Here is an 18783-nt window from a genome sequence, read left to right on the forward strand (position 1 = left end):
TGCAATTTCAAGAACGTTCTGAGTGGTTTTTTAGCAATTTTAGCATGTGTCAATGTGATTTATAGAACGTTCGAGTGGTTTTTAGCATTTCTCGAGATTTATAGGATGTTTTGAGTCATTTTTAGCATGTCAATGCGATTTCAAAAACGTTTTGAGTGGTTTTTAACATTTCTCTATGCGATTTATAGGATGTTTTGAGTAATTTTTAGCAGGTCTCGATGCGATTTCAAGAACGTTCTGAGTGGTTTTTAGCATTTCTCTATGCGATTTATAGGATGTTCTTAGTAATTTTTAACGTCTCGATGCGATTTCAAGAACGTTCTGAGTGTTTTTTTTTAGCATTTTTAGCATTTCTCGATGAGATTTATAGGATGTTCTGAGTCATTTTTAGCATGTCAATGTGATTTCACGAACGTTTTGAGTGGTTTTTAACAATTTTAGCATGTCTCATATGTGATTTCTAGAACGTTCTGAGTGGTTTTTAACATTTTTAGTACGCCTCTGAGATTTATAGGATGTTCTGAGTCATTTTTAGCATTTCTATGCGGTTTCTAGTATGTTCAGAGTAGGTTTTAGCACGTCACCGGTTTCTATGGTGTTTTTAGCATGTTGCTATGCGATTTCTTGGATGTTTTAGCACTCTCTAATAGGGATATCAATTAACATTAATTCCCATAATCGATTGTTGTTTACATTACCAATCAATTAATCGATTAATCATTAACCTCTTAAATTCAAAGCAGGGGGCGCTAAGTTATCATGTTACTTAACAACCACTTGCTTAACCGACACAAAAAACTTAGAAGCTTGGCTTTAAAATGAATATAGGGAATATGACCATCACTTAACAAGTGGACTAGGTCAAGCGCAACCCATGACATCCTGAGAGGGGGAGCAGGACGTCATTTGGCTCTGCAATGAGCACCACTTGCAAAAATCGGGCTGTTTGCGGACATCCGTGGCCCCTCCTGATATGTTGTACATACAGTACATACAAAATAATAACACATTTACCAGTGACAACAGAGTCTAATCAAGGCTAACCATCTCTCAATAGAGCTGCAGCTATAGTAGGTCACATAAGGCGCCTCTAACAGATCTATTAGAATTAATCAGCTATTAGCAGCGCTTGCAGAAGGATGCCATAATGTTTCACTGCTCCTGAGAGCCACGCTTATTAATAGCTAATGAATGATGGAAGAATGATATCGAGGGAGAAAGACCGCTAATGTGTGCAAGAGCTGTGAATACAGGTATTAGCAACCTAGGCTAATTTTGCTATGTTGGCAAAAAACTATTTTGCGCACAATATATGGGAAAATCTTTGTTTAGAACATACTATTAAAGGAAATTCTTCTATTTATTCTGTAGCAGTTCATTTTTTCAATCTAAATTTACATTTTCTTATGGAAAATAGCATAAGAAATAGAAAGCAGCGAGAGTTTTCCTTCAGATATGAGCTGAAAAGTTAATTAAATTTGCAGGGTGTAATTAGAGGGCCCCATATTCTGATTGTGGCGAATAATCATGTAGCCTCGGGAGCCGAATGCAACTAATGGATGAAGGAGCAATTAGGCAAATTACTGTAATTTCAAATTAATTGCTAGAAAAAAAACAGTTTTAATCAAAACACTGCGACTCCAGAGGTATCTAGAAGATTTAAAACTGGGATTCTTCTGCAGGTCTCCCGGGAAGAGACACCATTTCTCAGAAACATGCTTGCTTGCTTGCATTTGCCCTCTTTTCTTTCATTATTTCTCTTGATTCTGGGATGTGGCGAGGGTTATAACAGATTGTGATGGGTTGTGCTTTGATGTGAGTGGAAACCAGCCTTAGACATTTACATTAATGGACACAAAGACATCTTGAAACAGACACATAATAAATATAGCATTCAGCTTCTTTGCACAGAGACTCAGAGTGTGATCATTACAGGCAGCTGGGACGAAATTACGGATCATTACGGACAATGCAGTTCCAGTGAGAATCATATTGCAGTGAATGCTGCCGATTTGAGCTCTAGCACAGACTGATAATATTATGTTCAGATATAAAATCTGAGTCTGAGAACACAATAAAAAAGAAGGCATTCAAAATCTCAATTAAACCTGGAAAAATATTTTTATTCTGATATCATTCAGAAAAAAAAAAAAGATTAAAATTTAAAAAAGCAAAATAACAGCAGTCACTTTTTTAAAAAGGAAATGGCCTTTTAGACTTCAGATAAGCATTTTCAATATTCAAGATTCAAATAAATGAAAAAATGTGTTGTAAAATAATAGGACTAACAAGTGCATTCATAGCCAATGAACCTGTTAACTCCAAAGTTTTTAGTAATGGAGTGTAATCTGTATTCATGTATTTAATGTTGTGCCTTAAAGGGATGGTTCGGAGTAAAATCAACCTAGGGTTCTTTGCACCATGACATCGAGCCAAACACCCCCCCAGAAGCCTTTTTTCCCTTGGTTGAACATTATTAAAGTTAGAGCTTATTTCGAGATATCAGCCGGATATGTTAGTGCAGGCGCTAATGGATCCAAATTAGTATCTTTTAAATTACCCCACTAATAATGCCCAGAATGGTACCAAACTTCTACAGTAGTACAAATAGGTTCTGTACTCATAAAACGAGCCATTGGAAAGTTTGTAAGTACATCAGGAATTTTTGTCCCTCAATGTTCTGTTGTTTTGTCATAGGTTATTGTATATTTTTTTTCTTATTATAATTATCTTTCTTTTTCATCATCATTATCGTTGTTCTGCAGGATTTGATGAAAAGGTGAAAGAGCCACAACTCAGAGGCGAGCTTAGCAGAGCGCAGGTTTGTACTCACCTGGGCGGCTTTCCTCTTAGCCTTATGCTGTCTAATGCTGGGGGCCGTCACTGAAGCAGGCTGCGAACACACACACACACACACACACACACACACACACACACACACACACACACACACACACACACGAAGAAAGTCAACCTCACGGATAACGAACACAGACACATCAGCTCAAGAGATTTGTGCGTTCCCAGTTTGGGGCTGAGAGAGAACCAAATCAATTATCTCAGACAGAGAAAGACATCATTCACTGACATCCCGTTAGTGTCGCTATTACTGTTGAAATCATCCAATCAGGAGGGATTAGCACATGGCATGGGAACAGCACCACAAGATCCTGCGCTTGTATGGTTGCTAAGGCTGAAGAACCCAACCTGCAGGGCATTCCAACTAAGGTCATAAAAATCAAAAAGTTGTACTGTATGAAACAACGGCTCTGCTCGATTGTGCAGCCTCAGGGTCAACACAGACCGGTTCAGAAGAGCTTCTTCCCTCACATCACACAGATCCTCAATAAGGATGCTGCTAGAGGCCCATACGCTGCTCTCTGACCACAATATTGTGATACAAAAAAATCATCCAGTAGGTCTTTAGTAATACACATGTTCCCCCTCACATTTCAAATGCACTTCCTATATTATATTACTTATTATTATTTAAATATTATTTAGAATTGTTAAACATATTGGCCAGGCCGGGTAACTGGCAGCTAAATAGCCTATGACTTCGCCAATGGATAATAAACTATTTCATTAAGTTATTAAGTAATTTATTGAGTAAATATTATGTAAAATAAATAATATATTAAAAGATAAATTACAAATACATTTGTGAAATTCTCAATTGCATATGCATTTTATATATTTATAATTACTAGAAATAAATACATATTTATTTTAATTATTACATGTACTAATTATAAAATTATTTTACAATATTTAAATATAGCTAATTAGACAAAACTATTTAGAAAGGTTTAAAATTTTATCAAGGACTTTGTCAATGGATCATAAACAGTTTGTGTTAAGCAATATATTGTGAATTTCCAGTAATTTGAGAAAACATTTGCATATGTGTGTGTAGAATAAGGTTCTGTGTGTGTGTGTGTGTGTGTTAATAGTAATTACTATTACTATTCATAACTATACCATTAGTAAATGCATACATATTTATTATAGAGCACAGTTAAATGGAATATAATTACTACATGCATTATATATACATTTTATATTAGAAATATTACATATTTATATATAATTTTATCACAATATCTACATATTACTATTTTGATATCTAGAACTCTATTTACACTATTTAGAAAAGTTTAGTTTCAGTAAATGCAAAATTATGTAAATACATAAATGCATAAGATTATTTATTATAATTATTACATGCATTATTTATGAAACTAATTGTATTAAAAAATATCTAAATATCTAAATGTCATAAATTATTATAATATAAACTATAATATCATTAAATGTATGCATATCATTAAATTCAAAATTATTAAAATGTATATACTTCTATTATTATAATTATAAGGTTATTATTATTATTATTATTATTATTATTATAATAAGGTTCCATTTTTATTAACAATGAAAGAGCAGAGATAACAGGAAATAATGCACATCTGCATGAGGACACAATAGTGATGTGTGTGGCCACAACTACAACATTCATTGTGCTTTTTTCCCCTTATGCAAAGTAAAGAGCACATATGTAACAAAACTTGGATGACAGTTAAAGGATGCAAGAACAATGTTTACTTCAAAATAGAGGAACATTATGGAAAACTACAGGGGACTAAAAGCAATGGAAAGAGTGCTAGACCTTTAACAGCAGAGCTGCGGGAGGAAGTGGCCCAAGAGTGTGGCGTCATTTACCAGTGACTTCAGAAGCGACTGAGTGGAATTATTATTGTTGAACTGGAAATGAATTGGCCCCATTTTCAAGAATGAGAGCACTCAGGCATGAACAGGGGGGTCATATCTGAGGTGCACAGTTGCAGGAGAAGATGATGGCATTTTAAATGAAATGGCAGGTTTACCCGCGGAGTGGAGCACAGGCTCTGAACGACGAAGACTACGGGAGTGGACGCCGCTTTGATAGCCTGTACTGCCTCCTCATGGCTGGCGTTCTGCAAATCCACTCCAGAAACCTATTTATCACACAGGATGACGGAAGGACAAAGGACAGAGGGAGGAGAGAAAGAGAGAGATAGAGAATTTAAAGGGGACATGCATTTGAAAACAGAATTATTTTGCAAAAAACAGGTTACGATGTCAGAACGATGTGTATATTAACATAAGCCCGCCCACATTTACATATCAACATGTGTGTTCATCTGGGAGTGTCAAGTTGCTGAAAACTGAATGACAGTGAATTAAGCCAGTCGTTTTTATATGCAAAGACATTAGCCAATAATAAAAGATGTCATTTATATATTGTCTTAAAGGTACAGTAGCAAAAATAGTAATAAAAACTGACTTTTGGTGCAGGAATTCTTTATAAAGAGATTCAGGGATGAATAAAAATGCTACAAAACAAAGAATATGGCCCCTTTAAATTGGTTAGGAAGTAGAAAAGACCATAATATTAACGGGTGTAGTGGTGTACTAATAAGCAACATCAAATGCATCTGAAGATTATGTGTGTGTCAGACCTGCAAGATCTTGTCTCCTGTTTTAAGGGCACCCGTGCGTCCAGCTGGGCTTTCTGGCAGCACCTGTTTGATGAAAATGCCCTTCAGCTCCTCTCCGTTCTTCAGCCTCTTTATAACGGTGCGTCCGCCCACTATGCTGATACCCAGAGACTCCTGCGTCTCTAGCCACACCTCCACTCTGAGACCAAAAAAAAAGTGTTTTTGAAAGACTCTTCTGCTCACCAAGACTGCATTTATTTGATCCAAATTTCAGTTAAGAAAGTAATGGTGTGAAATATTATTACAAGTTAAAGGAACTGTTTTCTATTTGAATATATTTTAAAATGTAATTTATTCCTGTGATGCAAAGCTGAATATTCAACATCATTACTCCAGTGATCCTTCTAAAGGATTTTAGGTTTTGCTGTGGAATCATTTTTTTCTGGATTCGTGATGAATAAAAGGTTTTATATAGTTGGTAAAATTATAAATGTCTTTACTTTTGAACACTTTTGATTGAGGCTTATTAATGAGGCTTGTTAAGATTTATAATCTCTGATACAAAAACATTAAATCATCACTTCCTGTCTCTATTACAGTCAACCGAGCTACGTAAACAGAGATAGAACATAATTTTTTTATTATTATTATTATTATTAAGTATAGAAGATGGTTGTCAAAAACAACATTTATCATAATAATAATAATAATAGTATTTGCTTATCTCCCTTTCTATATATGTATGTGTATATAGAATAGAATAAAATAAAATAATGTTTGTTACTTTGATCTTTATGCATGTCAGATGATAAATGTGAATTTAATTAAATAATACATTTTATATTTTTAACTTTAAATGTATTATAAATATACAAATTCATTTTATTTTAGGAAGGTGTCAATTATTTATGTCAATACTTTTTCTTTTTTTATTACTTCCACCTTTTTACTGAAATCTCTTGAACCACACACAACTTGTGTGTTTTTAGTGTGTTTTACCTGCGTGGGGGACCCCAGTGACTGAAAGCAGGCGTCTCCTCACCTTCTCCCTCCTCTCTTTCTGGAAGATCACTGCGCACAAGAGATTTACTGTACGGTTAGAATAATAACCAAAATTCTTAAATTGCACTGTAAAAAATTATTGCTGTGATTACTACAACTTAAAATTCAACATTTGAATAAGTAATTTGTTGTTTCAACTTAAAAAAGTACTTGTTTGCGCTTGACTTAAAATATTAAGTTTAGTTAACTTTAGTTTAGTTGGATTATGTAAGTTATCCCAACAAATTTTAAGTTAAGAATTGCAGCTACATTTTTACAGTGTACCATCAAATTCTCAGTATTAATGATCAGTAATGCCAAAAACGTTAACTGCTACCTGTGGCCTCCACTATTTTGACCTGTAGCACCCTGGTTTCTTCTCTTCCTGCTGCGAGAAGTCGTCCGCTGAGCAGATCTGCAGAGCAAGACAGTAAGTTATAGATGCATACCAGTCACAGAGTCATAATAGACTGAATCAAACTCATCAAGTTCATATAAAATGTGTGTAAGATTCTGACTTTAATCTTCTCAGATCTGTCTTGACAGTTCACAAAAAGCAAGTGACACTATTTTTGAAATATTTAACCTGAATTCAACAAATGAATTTCAGTGTAATAGCAGGAAAGCATAATGTATGATTTGAATTGGATTAATAACAAATAAAGAATTCAGTCACCCTACAGGCTTGTTTGACTTAAAATCTCTGATTCAAAAAATTAAATCAACGCATCACTTCCTGTCTCTATTAAGGTCAACTGAGCTACATACTGTAAAACAAAGCTAGAATATGAACAACAGTAATGATAGTATAAAATTATTATTTTTAGTTATGATTAATGATGTTGCGTAATATATTTGGACATTTTTATCTTTTAAATTTACATTTTAATAATATATTTTTTTTACAGTCTAAACATCAATACTGTGTGCATAGTAAATACAATAATTAATTGGCTATTAATTTTAAAAAACATCTTGTATGTGTTGCATCTTGCACACACACACACACACACACACACACACACACACACACACACACACACACGTCTGGTGCACTATCTTTGTGAGGACTCTCCATAGACGTAATGGTTTTTATACTGTACAAACTGTATATTCTATCCCCTTACACTGCCCCTATCCCTAAACCTACCCATCACAGGAAACATTCTGCATTTTTACATTTTCAAAAAAAATAATTCTGTATGATTTATAAGCTTTTGTACCCATGGGGACCTCAATTTAGGTCCCCACGGTGACACGAGTCCCCATGAGTCTGTGTGCATTCAGGTTTAAGTCCCCACAGGTGTAGAAAAACATGTCCACACACACCATTAACAGCTGGCCGAGTCTCAGCTGCGTTTCACACCAATTTGACACCATTCATTGTGTGACTCAAAACGGCATTTTATATCCATTTCTCACTTTTCTTCAATTTCTCTACCACACCTGGGTTATAACGCAGTGGTAGCTCAATTATTAAAAAGAGTTAATTGTGATAATTTAAGATAAACATGATCATTTTCTAATACTTGTACCATATCAAAAAGCATAAATCTCTCATTTCTGATTAACACCACAAATTTTTGTACTCTCAAAGCACTCTTAAACACTCAAATTAATTTGAGTGTCTTATTTTTACATCTTTAAAAATGTAGTCTTTTAACTGTCCTATGAATTAAAGCTTTGTCCAGCAGGTGGCATTATGGCTCTATTAGAAAACATGGTAATTACAATTCCTCACAAGGCATCAATCTTTATGAACACAGGTACTACAAAAAACGTATTTAATGACTTTAAGGTGTGTATTAGCTAGTAGAGATATGTTTTTAAAATGTTATTACCTGCTATATGCATCTGTACTCTCAAAAATAAACCAATGACAACATGGTAATTTTATTTTTGTAAACAGAAGTTAATTAAGTGATGGATATAGTTGGGTGTGTATTCATTACAGCTGGAGACTCACTCAGTGTCAGTGTCGGTCAAGGTAAGTTCTGAGCCTTCGTTTCTGGAGTCAGAGTCTGCCTCGCTGTCCGCTGCCTCAAACCATGACGCAGGCTGACCTGAGAACAGACGTATAAATATCAAACTGTACCGAACTGTACTTATTTAAATAAACCTTGTTTTAAAGACAAACACTCACTTAGGGGAATTTGTGAGAGCTGCAGCTGAATCTTCTCAAAGCTTGTGCAAAGATCATCGTTCACCGCAGGGAACTGTGGCAGCAACAACACAAGAGTTTCAATCACGTATTCTTGTGGGATTTCATCTTACATAAAAATAAAATAAATAAAAAATCTAATGATGTGAACTTGATGAGTGTTGGGTAAGTTACTTTAAAGAAGTAATTAGTTACAGTTACTAGTTACTTCTCACAAAAAGTAACTGAGTTACATCATTACAAAAGTAACTAATTACCAGGGAAAGTAACTATTCCGTTACTTAAAAAAAAAAAAAAAAATTAAAATGTTTAAATATGTGAAATAACTTGAATACCCCCAATATTAAATATGTTAAATCAATGAAATGGACACTAAATAGTATAAATTATTATTATAAAACATTGTACACTAATTTACACTATTTTAATGTTGCTGTGGGACAATGTGAGAGACATACACATTAAAATTATAAAACACACACACACCTTTACAACTGGTAGACATACTGTATAACCTACTTGAAGTATTTTCTTCCTTACAAAATTAAACAGTTAAACAAAAAGTAATATTTTTGGGTTTTATTTTTATAACCTACAGAGAAAGTCATCATCAGAGGTTATTTAAGCCAAATTCTAGTCGTTGTTTGCCGCATGTGTTCACAACCGGTCAAACAAAGATGTTTTCTATGAACGTTCCCCTTCAGGTTATTTTGGAGTTTCATTTTATAACCATGTAACCTAATTAAAATGTTGTAGATGATACCAATATGCTACAGAGATTATTCCAATGCTGAAATGTGTAATTTATTTATAAACAAACTATATTATGCTCGGACACACTCGGCCTCTCTCGTGCACTGAACTGAAGTGAACTGAAAAGCAAGAACTGATAAGAATGTAAATGTGTACCTTGAAATGCAATGCAAGTCGCTTTGGATAAAAGCGTCTGCCAAATGCATAAATGTAAATGAAAATCTAATGAAAGTCTAGAAGTAGTCCAAGTCATTTCAGCCCCCAGTGTAACAGTTATGAAAATGAAAAATGTAAGCCAAAAGGTATTTGGACACTTTGTATGGCTTTAAAACCTATAAAATCATATTTGGCATCGGGTATCATTATGCATCACCTGTTCTTGCGAATCAGCTTGAGGATTGAACTGGAAGAGGCTGGATGTCGCTGGTTTTTCCCAGGAACGAGTCTTCTCGCTGAGGTATGAAGGCAGACTAGCGCTCCCTTGATCCTTCATGGTGTCCATCTCCTGCTCTTCATCATCTTCATCCACAGCCATCTCTCGCTCCAGGCCGGGCAGGAGGTCAGTGGTGAGGGGAGAGGCATAGCGTGGCTCGGCGTCAAGGATTAGCTCCGGCTCCTCGTCCAGGTCGTCAGATGAGACGGAGTCATTTCCAAAGTCCTACACACAAAGAACATGACTTTTCAATTTAAATTTCCATCTGTTTTTCACACAAAGCTAAGAAACCATTAAGAGAGTATGAATCACTTTTATGGTTTATTTTTCAAGCATTATTAGACAGAAAAAGAGCAGTGTAAATATTTTTTGGGTAAAAATCCCTTTAACAGCACACTGACAATAGTTTATAAACCGAGTTTTGTGGGATTTGGACTTGTAACCTTTTTTCAACCAACTAAAATCTTGAACCACAAGGCTAAATTTATCAAATACAATTTAAAAAGTTCATATTTACATCTACATTGCTTAAAAATGTCATCTGTAGTCAAAACAAGGCCAAGAGGTTTACTACAAATTCTTGTGGGATTTAAACCTACAACCTCCTACCTACCAACCTAAATCTTGAACCACAAGGTGAGATAAATCAAATACAAGCTAAAATGTTAATAGTGCTCAAAAACATCATCTTTAGTCAAAACAAGGCCCAAGAGTTTTACCAAACTCAGTCCAAACCTATCCGACTTAGTTTACGTTTCTGAGCTGATTTCCCCCATACCGAAACTCTTGATAACGAAACCCTATGCTACTTTATACCCCTTTTAACATTCTTCCCCCCTAAATCATCCGCTAACAGAAACGTCTGATGTTGGAGGGGGCGTGTAAGGTAGAGACATCTCACCTCCTGTCTGTCTGCCGCATACAAAGCAGCTCTTTCTATCCCTGCAACAGGGTGCCGGAGCTTGTCCTCCTCTCCCTCTTCCACACACTTACGGATCATAAGAGCTGAAAGCGCACTTTTCCCCCGCGACGCTCCAACAAGCCGACTCAGCTCCTTTCTCACTCGTCCCCCCCACCCTTGCGGAGAGCAGAACCAATTTGCCATGAAAAATGTGCAGAGTCTAAAATCTTAATGGTGCAATTAGTCTCGTTTTGAGTAGATTTACGACAGCACTTGACTCGGCCGCCTCAATTACATCTTTGCTAAAATTCAAGGATAATACGGTACATTTCAAAGGCCCATAGAGGGGGTCATGCATCACCTCCAAAAAGATCCCTCTCAGGAGGCTCGCTCATTTGCTCCTCTTTTTCCTCACACTCTTTTTCTTTCTCGCTTCAGTGCATGCTCTCTTTGTTAAATCACAAGTGTAGTTGGGTTTCCTTCCTACATATTGATGGACATGAGCCTGTTTACAGATGTTTAGAGCAGGGGTCTTAAACTTTTTTCATGTCAAGGACCAACAACAAAACATTTAGTCTAACTTTATCTTATTAACTTCTGCTAACTTAACTAAATTTACTTGCAATTTTGTTTAAAAAAAATAAATGTAATTTTTTTTTCGCATTTCACTTTTTTTTTGTCAGATCAATCTATATTTGGCGAATCTGCATTACAATAAATAAATATATATATATATATATATATATATATATATATATATATTTGTTTAGTTTCTATGTATTTAAGAATGGGATTTTTATAAGGTAATTTTGGATATGTGAATACAGGATTATATAAATACATACATACATACATATACATACATGTATACATATATACTATTTTAATATATTTTAAAATGCCATTTATTCAGCAAAGCTGAATTTTCAACATAATTACTCCAGTTTCAGTGTCACATGATCCTTCAGAAACCAATGTAATATTTTGTGGAAACTGTGAGCAATTTTTGATGATTTGATTTAAAAAAAACAGCCTTTATTTAAAATATAAATCTTTACTGACACTTTCAATCAATTTAATGAATCCTTGCTGAATAAAATTATTAACTGCTTGCAAAATAATTGAAGTAAAGGCGTATTCTGAATACCTCTGGCATAGATGGGAGAGTGTGGCTGACGACCTGCTTTGCCGCTGGTTGCTCATCGGCGCCCTCTACAGGCCAAGAGGACTGCTGCTCACCACCTCTGTCCTCTGTCTGTATAGTTCATAGAAACAAAAGAACGCAAAAAATCAATACAAAATAAACGGACATATCACATGTAGCCTTTTGCCACTAGTAGGAGTTAACTATTTAGCTACAAGCCAAACAATCTTGTTTGGCAGATTGCATCAAGATTAAGTGGCTAGTTGTGAGAAAGATTAAAATAAGAAATAAAGTCATACTGTGAGATATAGTCACATTGCGGTGGACTAGTTTGAGAGCTTGGTTAAAATACCCACCAATCTCAAATATTTATCCAAATAAAACACCTCCGGCACTGAATGTTAATATTATGGGGCCATAATTACATACCGCCAGGGGTTTCCTGATTCCAAGGTAGACTATCCCAGGTGGAGCAGATTTGAGAACCTCTACAGCCTGGGCCAGAGAGCATGTGTCTAGATAGGTGTCATTGACGAAAACCAGCTGGTCACCCGGGAAAAGCCCGCCGTGATTGTCAGCTACCCCTCCAGGAACCACAGAGCGGATGACGATCACAGAGCGTGCAACATCCAGAGGGTCCTGCAGAGGGCAATGCAGACCATAGCAAACAGAAAAAACATGAGCAGAGTGGAGCAATAGTGACCGTGCTTTAACCTATACGTCACAGTCACATCAAAAAGCAGATCATGACGACTGCCTTTTGAAGTTTCATTTATTTGTTTAAAACTTAACACAAACATTTCAAACTGAACCAAAGTAAGCAGAGAATAGAAGATTGCAAACAAGCAGCCTTCATTCCTGTGGTCATTCAAGTTAGGCAGTACCTTTTGAACTAATTTGAAATGACTTCATAACAGAAATGACTCTGGGATCCACGCATTAAAATCTACTAGCAAAAGAGCATGACAAACTTGCTGGAAGGCCAAATGAGGCCAACTTCCCACTCCAACAACCCAAGTGCCACAGTATCAATCACATCTCTGGGGAGCTCTGCCATAAAACTGCAATTCAACCGATTTGATGTCTCCAACAATATATTTCATGACCCATATGGGCGGCTTTTATGTGGCGTATGACAATATAAAAGTGATTAACAAGTAGTTATTTGAGAGTAAAAACTGAAGCGGGAGCGCAGTCATTAGTAATCTCATCTATCTGCCCATGAACATTTATGACCAACCATGTCAAAAGACCAGCCGGACACCCAATCCTTGCAATTTTTCAGATTTTGACATGAATCTGTTCTGCAGTTGACCCCATCTTCGGACAGGGCCAAAAAAGACAGGTTCAGATCACAAAGACCACTCAGACCACGGAGATAACATATTACTGACAAGGATTTTTAACAATCAACTTCAGTGGAGCCCCCGTCCGAAACTGCGGACAGTGGACCAGGAAACTTCACCCAGCCCATGCATAAAAAGTGGGTCAGCAAGCCCAGCAATTACTGCCTCCTGATTACCCAGTGAGCCACTGCTGTATGGTAAGCAGACGAGAAGAGAAAAGCAATTTCAGAGCTAGAGGAACTGAGGCCTGCTAGAAGGGAAAGAATGAGGGGGGAAAAAAAGACAGGAAAAAGTTGGAGAGAGGATTTGAAGTTCCACTCCAGCTGGCGCTTTAGGAGGACACAGGCTGCATTGTCCGGCTGCCGGGTTCCAGCCAAGCATGCTTTGCTTTCCAAGCCCTCCTCTCATCCCACATGGCCAGTGATGTCAGTAGAGCAGCTTTTATATGGAGAAAAAAAAAAAAGCCAAGAGGAACGAGCTAGCACAGGGGGCTCCTAATACGACAATACGTCACCTTGCTATGGAATAAAGACGATGATCAGGATGAATGTTTGCATGAGAGATGGAAAGAAAGAGCTAGGTTGCTCCATTTCTTATTTGCATTTCCATCCGAGTGTTCATATGATTTAGATGGTGTACAGTACATGGCTTATTGGGAGAGTAGCTGTCTTCCATGCTACAGGTGTGAGGAACATCGCAGGATCCAAAGAAAACAAAAATCCCAGAAGTTCCTGGCTGGTGTTGCACATTACAACATTTCCACACAACCATCGGCAGCTAAAAAAAGCCAGTCAGAATTGGATTAAATGAGTTCATGGCAACGGTAACAGTTCCATCATGATGTTTTCCTGTGGTCTACATAACCTTAATAATGGTCGAAACTCTCCGCTAGCTAACAGATGGGCATTAGCATTGGCTGCCCAGAATGGATCTCCCATATTTCTTGCTGGCTTAGGTTTACTACCGTCTCCTCCAAATGTTCCCTTTGCTGGCCCTGCTTGTCGAACGGATTGAAATTCTTCAGTGTGGTGTCAGGCGGACAGTAAATCTGCTGTTTTGCAGGAATCAACGGCAGGCCAAGTCATCTGTTTCGCTCCGACTCACCTTCAATCTTGCTGAACAGAATACCAGGAACACCAGGACGTCGGCCTCTTGCTTTTTCTCTTTTAATCTTTTTTTCTGGTTGTTCTGACCATAGTTGTCTTTAGAGGAGAAAGGATGCCACTTCCTCGAAACTATCCCACTAGAATAGTCTGCTTGAGTATGTTTGCCTCGCTTCATGTTGCTTTTGTTAAAAAATAAAAATAACTTTGGTTAGGTATAAGGCCGTTTTAAATGACTCACATCAATGTTTTCCAAGGCAAATAATTCTACGAAGTGAAGAGTTAAGCTACAGCATTGCCTCAGGTTGCATGGCAAACAAAGGTCAAACACTGTAACATGAGGCTCCAAGTTCAGACAATTTAAACTTTTTGCTGTTCCAATTCAAAATATACCATGACATTCAAAAGGAAAAAGAAATGCATGGCAAAGTGTTACCCACTTTATTTGTTTTGACATTTGTTCACTTACCGTTTTCTCGCTACTAGCTATGACGTTACTATTGCGAGGTGCATTGAAGTCTTGACGCTAGGCATGTAAAAAGAGTCACACAAGGAGGAGGAACAATGCATCAGCCGTTGTTTATTATAAAACTTACAGCTGTGGGCAGCTGTTTGACTTAGGAACAGGTGGCATAGACGGTGCAGAAATGACAATGGCAGTAAATCCAAACAAATCTCCCTTGGATCTGCTACAAATCGGATCCTAATATTGGAAGACACCGTTGAGAAACAACATGATGTTACTAACATAATTTTTCATGGCTGAAAATCATAATGCATATTCTTCTTCAACATATTAACATTTAGGATGGTGTTTGCAGTCGATTTGGTAGCTTATTTTCCTGCGAGGGTAATAAAATAGCCCTTGGTCAGTTTCTGCAGCTTCGGGCCACAGAATAAATAAACAACGATAAATAAATAATAACACACCGGGATGATTTACGACTCTCCTTTAAAACATTCACTGGATGAGACTAAATGCTGTATTGATGTGCAGGTTAGGCTCTTTGAACCATCGAAAATGATTCAAAATTGCATTCTCTCAGATCTCTTCTCCTTGGACATTAATATTGGAGCCAAGCATTCACAACCTACGTAACAAATAAACTTGTTTTGCAGAGAGAGAGTTTACAGCCCACTTGCAAAGTGGCATTTGCAGGCGCAAGACCCTTCTGAGAACATGTTGCAGCTCAAATTCTGCATGTTCTTCATGCTATTATATTACACTATAAGTTTATTATTTTTCTGAACAGATACATTTTCCTTTTTGAAGCTGGTGTAGGGCCGACATGCTGCCCAAACAGGGTTATGTTAAACTACATTTAGCTTAACATAACATTTAGCTTCACATAAGCTACATCTACCCTGATCCCTTTGCAGAAAAGCTGCTCAATAATACTTCAGTTCAGCCTGGCAGCACCATGACTTCATAGACAAATTCAATTGTTAGTCAGAACTTTCAGTAATGACTTTTAAATGGCCATGTTATAATCTGGCAAATCCTCACAGCTCAATTCTTCAGATCAGTTGACTTTCAAGACTCTTCAGATCAAGATGACCTTCATTTATCTCCATTACCAGGATGGCTAGGACGACCAATGGGGTCCTTCTCATGTTGCCACGAAGTGCTTCTTACTTCGAGATCCCCTTCTTGTCAGTGCAAAAAACCGAGCCATGACTCCAAATGGTTTTGTCGTCGCCACTTCACGTCACTCGCGCAGTCAGGGGTGTCATTTAGGGAAGAAAAACTCCCTGGTTTCCAGCTGTCAGTGTGACCATGGGCTCCCATCAATCTAGCTGCGGTTACAAGGTCTCCTTGCTTTGAGGGTAATATTAGCGGTTGAGATGAGAAGAGTAGAAAGAGGGCGGTAGAAAGAGGGGGAGACTGAAGGTTCTCGAAGGCTCCAAGCATGTCTGCAGGTCTCGACGCGGCCTTATCAACTTAGGCCTCTTACTGGAGAGAACGGCAAAATCAATTTCCCCCTTTGCAGACTGGAGAGACCCTGGCTCGTCTGCCGCGGGAAACAGAAAAGAACTCAAGACGAAAGGTTGAGAGATTCCTTCTCCATTAGAAGACCGTAGAAGACCATACCCATCATTGCATTGTGGGAGTTGCGCTTTAGTATTTCTGGCAATTCCTTACAGCTCATACATTTATGGACATTTTAACACTTCTTTCACAACTCTGCAAGTGCCTACACCCCCCCCTCCTCTGAATCAATTCCCACCCATCATGCATGAGGCCCTCGGGTTGAAAAGCGTTCGTTTCAGTGCAGATAAGCAAACATACGGGGCTAGGTGGAGGGGGCTCAGCTGGTGCAGAGCACGAAGACGGTGAGTTCGACCGAGGGGGAGCTGCACAGGTCAATATGGCTTCCAATAAACCCCAGGATGCACCAGCAACTCCTCCAGAAGATCTGCAAAGTAAGCTTTAGTACTTCAGACTCTTCATGACAATGATCTATGATCCAAGTTGCAGGACTGTGAATTTCTTCTCTTCTCGCCTTGGTGGGGATGAGATCATCTCAAATTCATATCATCGATGCAATTCGTTTGTACTTGTTCATGCTGCAAAAACAAACAAAAAACCCCTGCGTAGCCTCATACAATCTCGTAATAGCAATAAAAAATAAAACAAAGGACTTTGAGTCAGCAAAACATTTTTTTCTAGCTCAGAGCCTATGGACACTGTCCCTAGTTCCCTCCTCCATCCTCCATCTTCATTCCTTCATTTACCAGAGAGATGAAGAGAAAGGAAGAATTTAAGGGATCACTGCTCAGGTTATCGCTATTAAGCGGCAATGTAATTCTGTCCATGTCGCCACGGCCCCCATCATTCACGGCAGCCTCTGACGAGGAAAGAAGCGTACCTTACCATTAAAACATGATCCCCGTTCACTTTCGCCATGATGCGGCAGCCATTTATTATAGTCCTGATGAAGTTGCAAAAGAATGGGCATGCTTTTCTCCTGCCAATACCATTTCCCTGCATGAAATCAATTGGAACCCATGGCTGCATAATATAAAACACGAGGCGTCCCACAGGAGCGGTGGAGAGCAGGTCTGCAGGAGAGGTTCTGCATTCTAAGTGGCCTCATTACATGATCACTTCTGATTCAGGATCAACGTGCAGTTATGTACTAACCCTGATTAGAGGGCTAATGAAGGAAGGAGGAAAGCAGCTTTACGTACTAAGTGAGCAGAGCAAAGGGTTTGACGGTTGGCACGAGGCCAGATAAACAGCGGCCCTAGTCAGAAAGGTTTCACTGCTTTCGTTTGTTCAGTGTCCAAAGACTTGTGACATCAATGCAAGTTTCCTGTGATCACACTTTAGTAAAGTCAAGGGGGATTCATCGAGTCCAGTCTCCTTTTTCCTCCTGCTTAAAGGAAAGCTGATTTTGTCTTTCCTTGGCATTTTACAGAAAATATGGAAAAATGGTACTGATTTTTAACAAAATGTAACATTTTATGGTCTGATATTTGTTATTTATTACAGTTTTCGCAAGGCAGCAGTATTCATTAAACATTATGGTCAGGGTGTTTTCTAAACTGCAGACGTATAAAACTTCCGGCCATTAATTTACTCTAAACTACTTAACATAAGGTTTCCAAGTAATCAAGAGGTTTCTAAGATATTTTCAGCCTTAATATGTAATATGTATGCAAATTTTACTAGAGTTAGTTTAAAAATCTCCCTTTTTACTTAATTCTTCATAATCCGTTACATTCTATCAATATGTTCAACATTTAAAATGTAACGGATCATAAAGACATATTCATAATATTTGTAAATTGAGTTGTGATTGAACCTCTTTCTTAAATCTGTTTGCATACTGAATTGTGATTAGCCTTGTATTTACTGCATATATTTATTAATTTACAGCCGACTTTACAGTGCATGGTAACCGTGTTGATTCCTACATGCAGTTGACATAAAACAAGGGGGGGGGGGGGGGGGGGGGAGTAAAAAGAAATGAGGTAATTCCCCACCTGATAGTCTAGTATGCTGAAGCCAAGGCCTCGCTCTCCTTTCTCTAGTTCTAGCACCAGCACATTCGGAGACCATAGAGCCATTTCCCCTTCATCCTCCTCCTCCTCCTCCTCTTCTTCTTTTTCTTCATCATCCTTCTCCTCATCCATCTGCTCTCTCTCAAGGCCGCTTGACTCTGTAGGCTCTCCTTCATCTTCAACCTCTTGCTCCATTGCAAATGCCTGATGGTCCTGAAAAGAAAAACATAAATCATATTGAGCTAGTAGGGGTTCTCAATTGGTGGGTCGTGACCCAAAAATGGGTTGCAGGTCTGTTCTGATGAGATTAATTAATCAATCAAATGCTCAAATCAAACAAACTATAAAAAACAAGTTGATCATGTTACATTTTTTTTTTTCATTTTGTAAAAAAGCTTACAGAGATAAAAATA

The 18783-nt window shown here is 37.6% G+C and overlaps 1 protein-coding gene across 8 annotated transcripts in view; it reads right to left on the reverse strand.

Annotated features, from left to right (window-relative positions):
• patj (PATJ crumbs cell polarity complex component) overlaps positions 1-18783 on the reverse strand; it is a 107676-nt gene that overhangs the window by 58636 nt on the left and 30257 nt on the right. For 7 of the 8 annotated variants that reach the window (XM_081385571.1, XM_081385565.1, XM_081385569.1 and 4 more), the window contains 11 exons: positions 18353-18583; positions 12343-12552; positions 11917-12024; positions 9809-10093; positions 8665-8737; positions 8488-8584; positions 6859-6936; positions 6480-6551; positions 5502-5679; positions 4887-4997; positions 2834-2893 (listed from right to left, as the gene is read on the reverse strand). In XM_081385571.1, coding sequence (XP_081241697.1) covers positions 2834-2893; positions 4887-4997; positions 5502-5679; positions 6480-6551; positions 6859-6936; positions 8488-8584; positions 8665-8737; positions 9809-10093; positions 11917-12024; positions 12343-12552; positions 18353-18583 — 1503 coding nt within the window. The remainder of the gene's footprint in view (positions 1-2833; positions 2894-4886; positions 4998-5501; positions 5680-6479; positions 6552-6858; positions 6937-8487; positions 8585-8664; positions 8738-9808; positions 10094-11916; positions 12025-12342; positions 12553-18352; positions 18584-18783) is intronic. The other variant, XM_081385570.1, reaches the window with a different exon arrangement.

The sequence above is a fragment of the Scardinius erythrophthalmus genome, assembly GCF_964197995.2.
Source record: "Scardinius erythrophthalmus genome assembly, chromosome: 14".
In the NCBI taxonomy this organism is placed as follows: Eukaryota; Metazoa; Chordata; class Actinopteri; order Cypriniformes; family Leuciscidae; genus Scardinius; species Scardinius erythrophthalmus.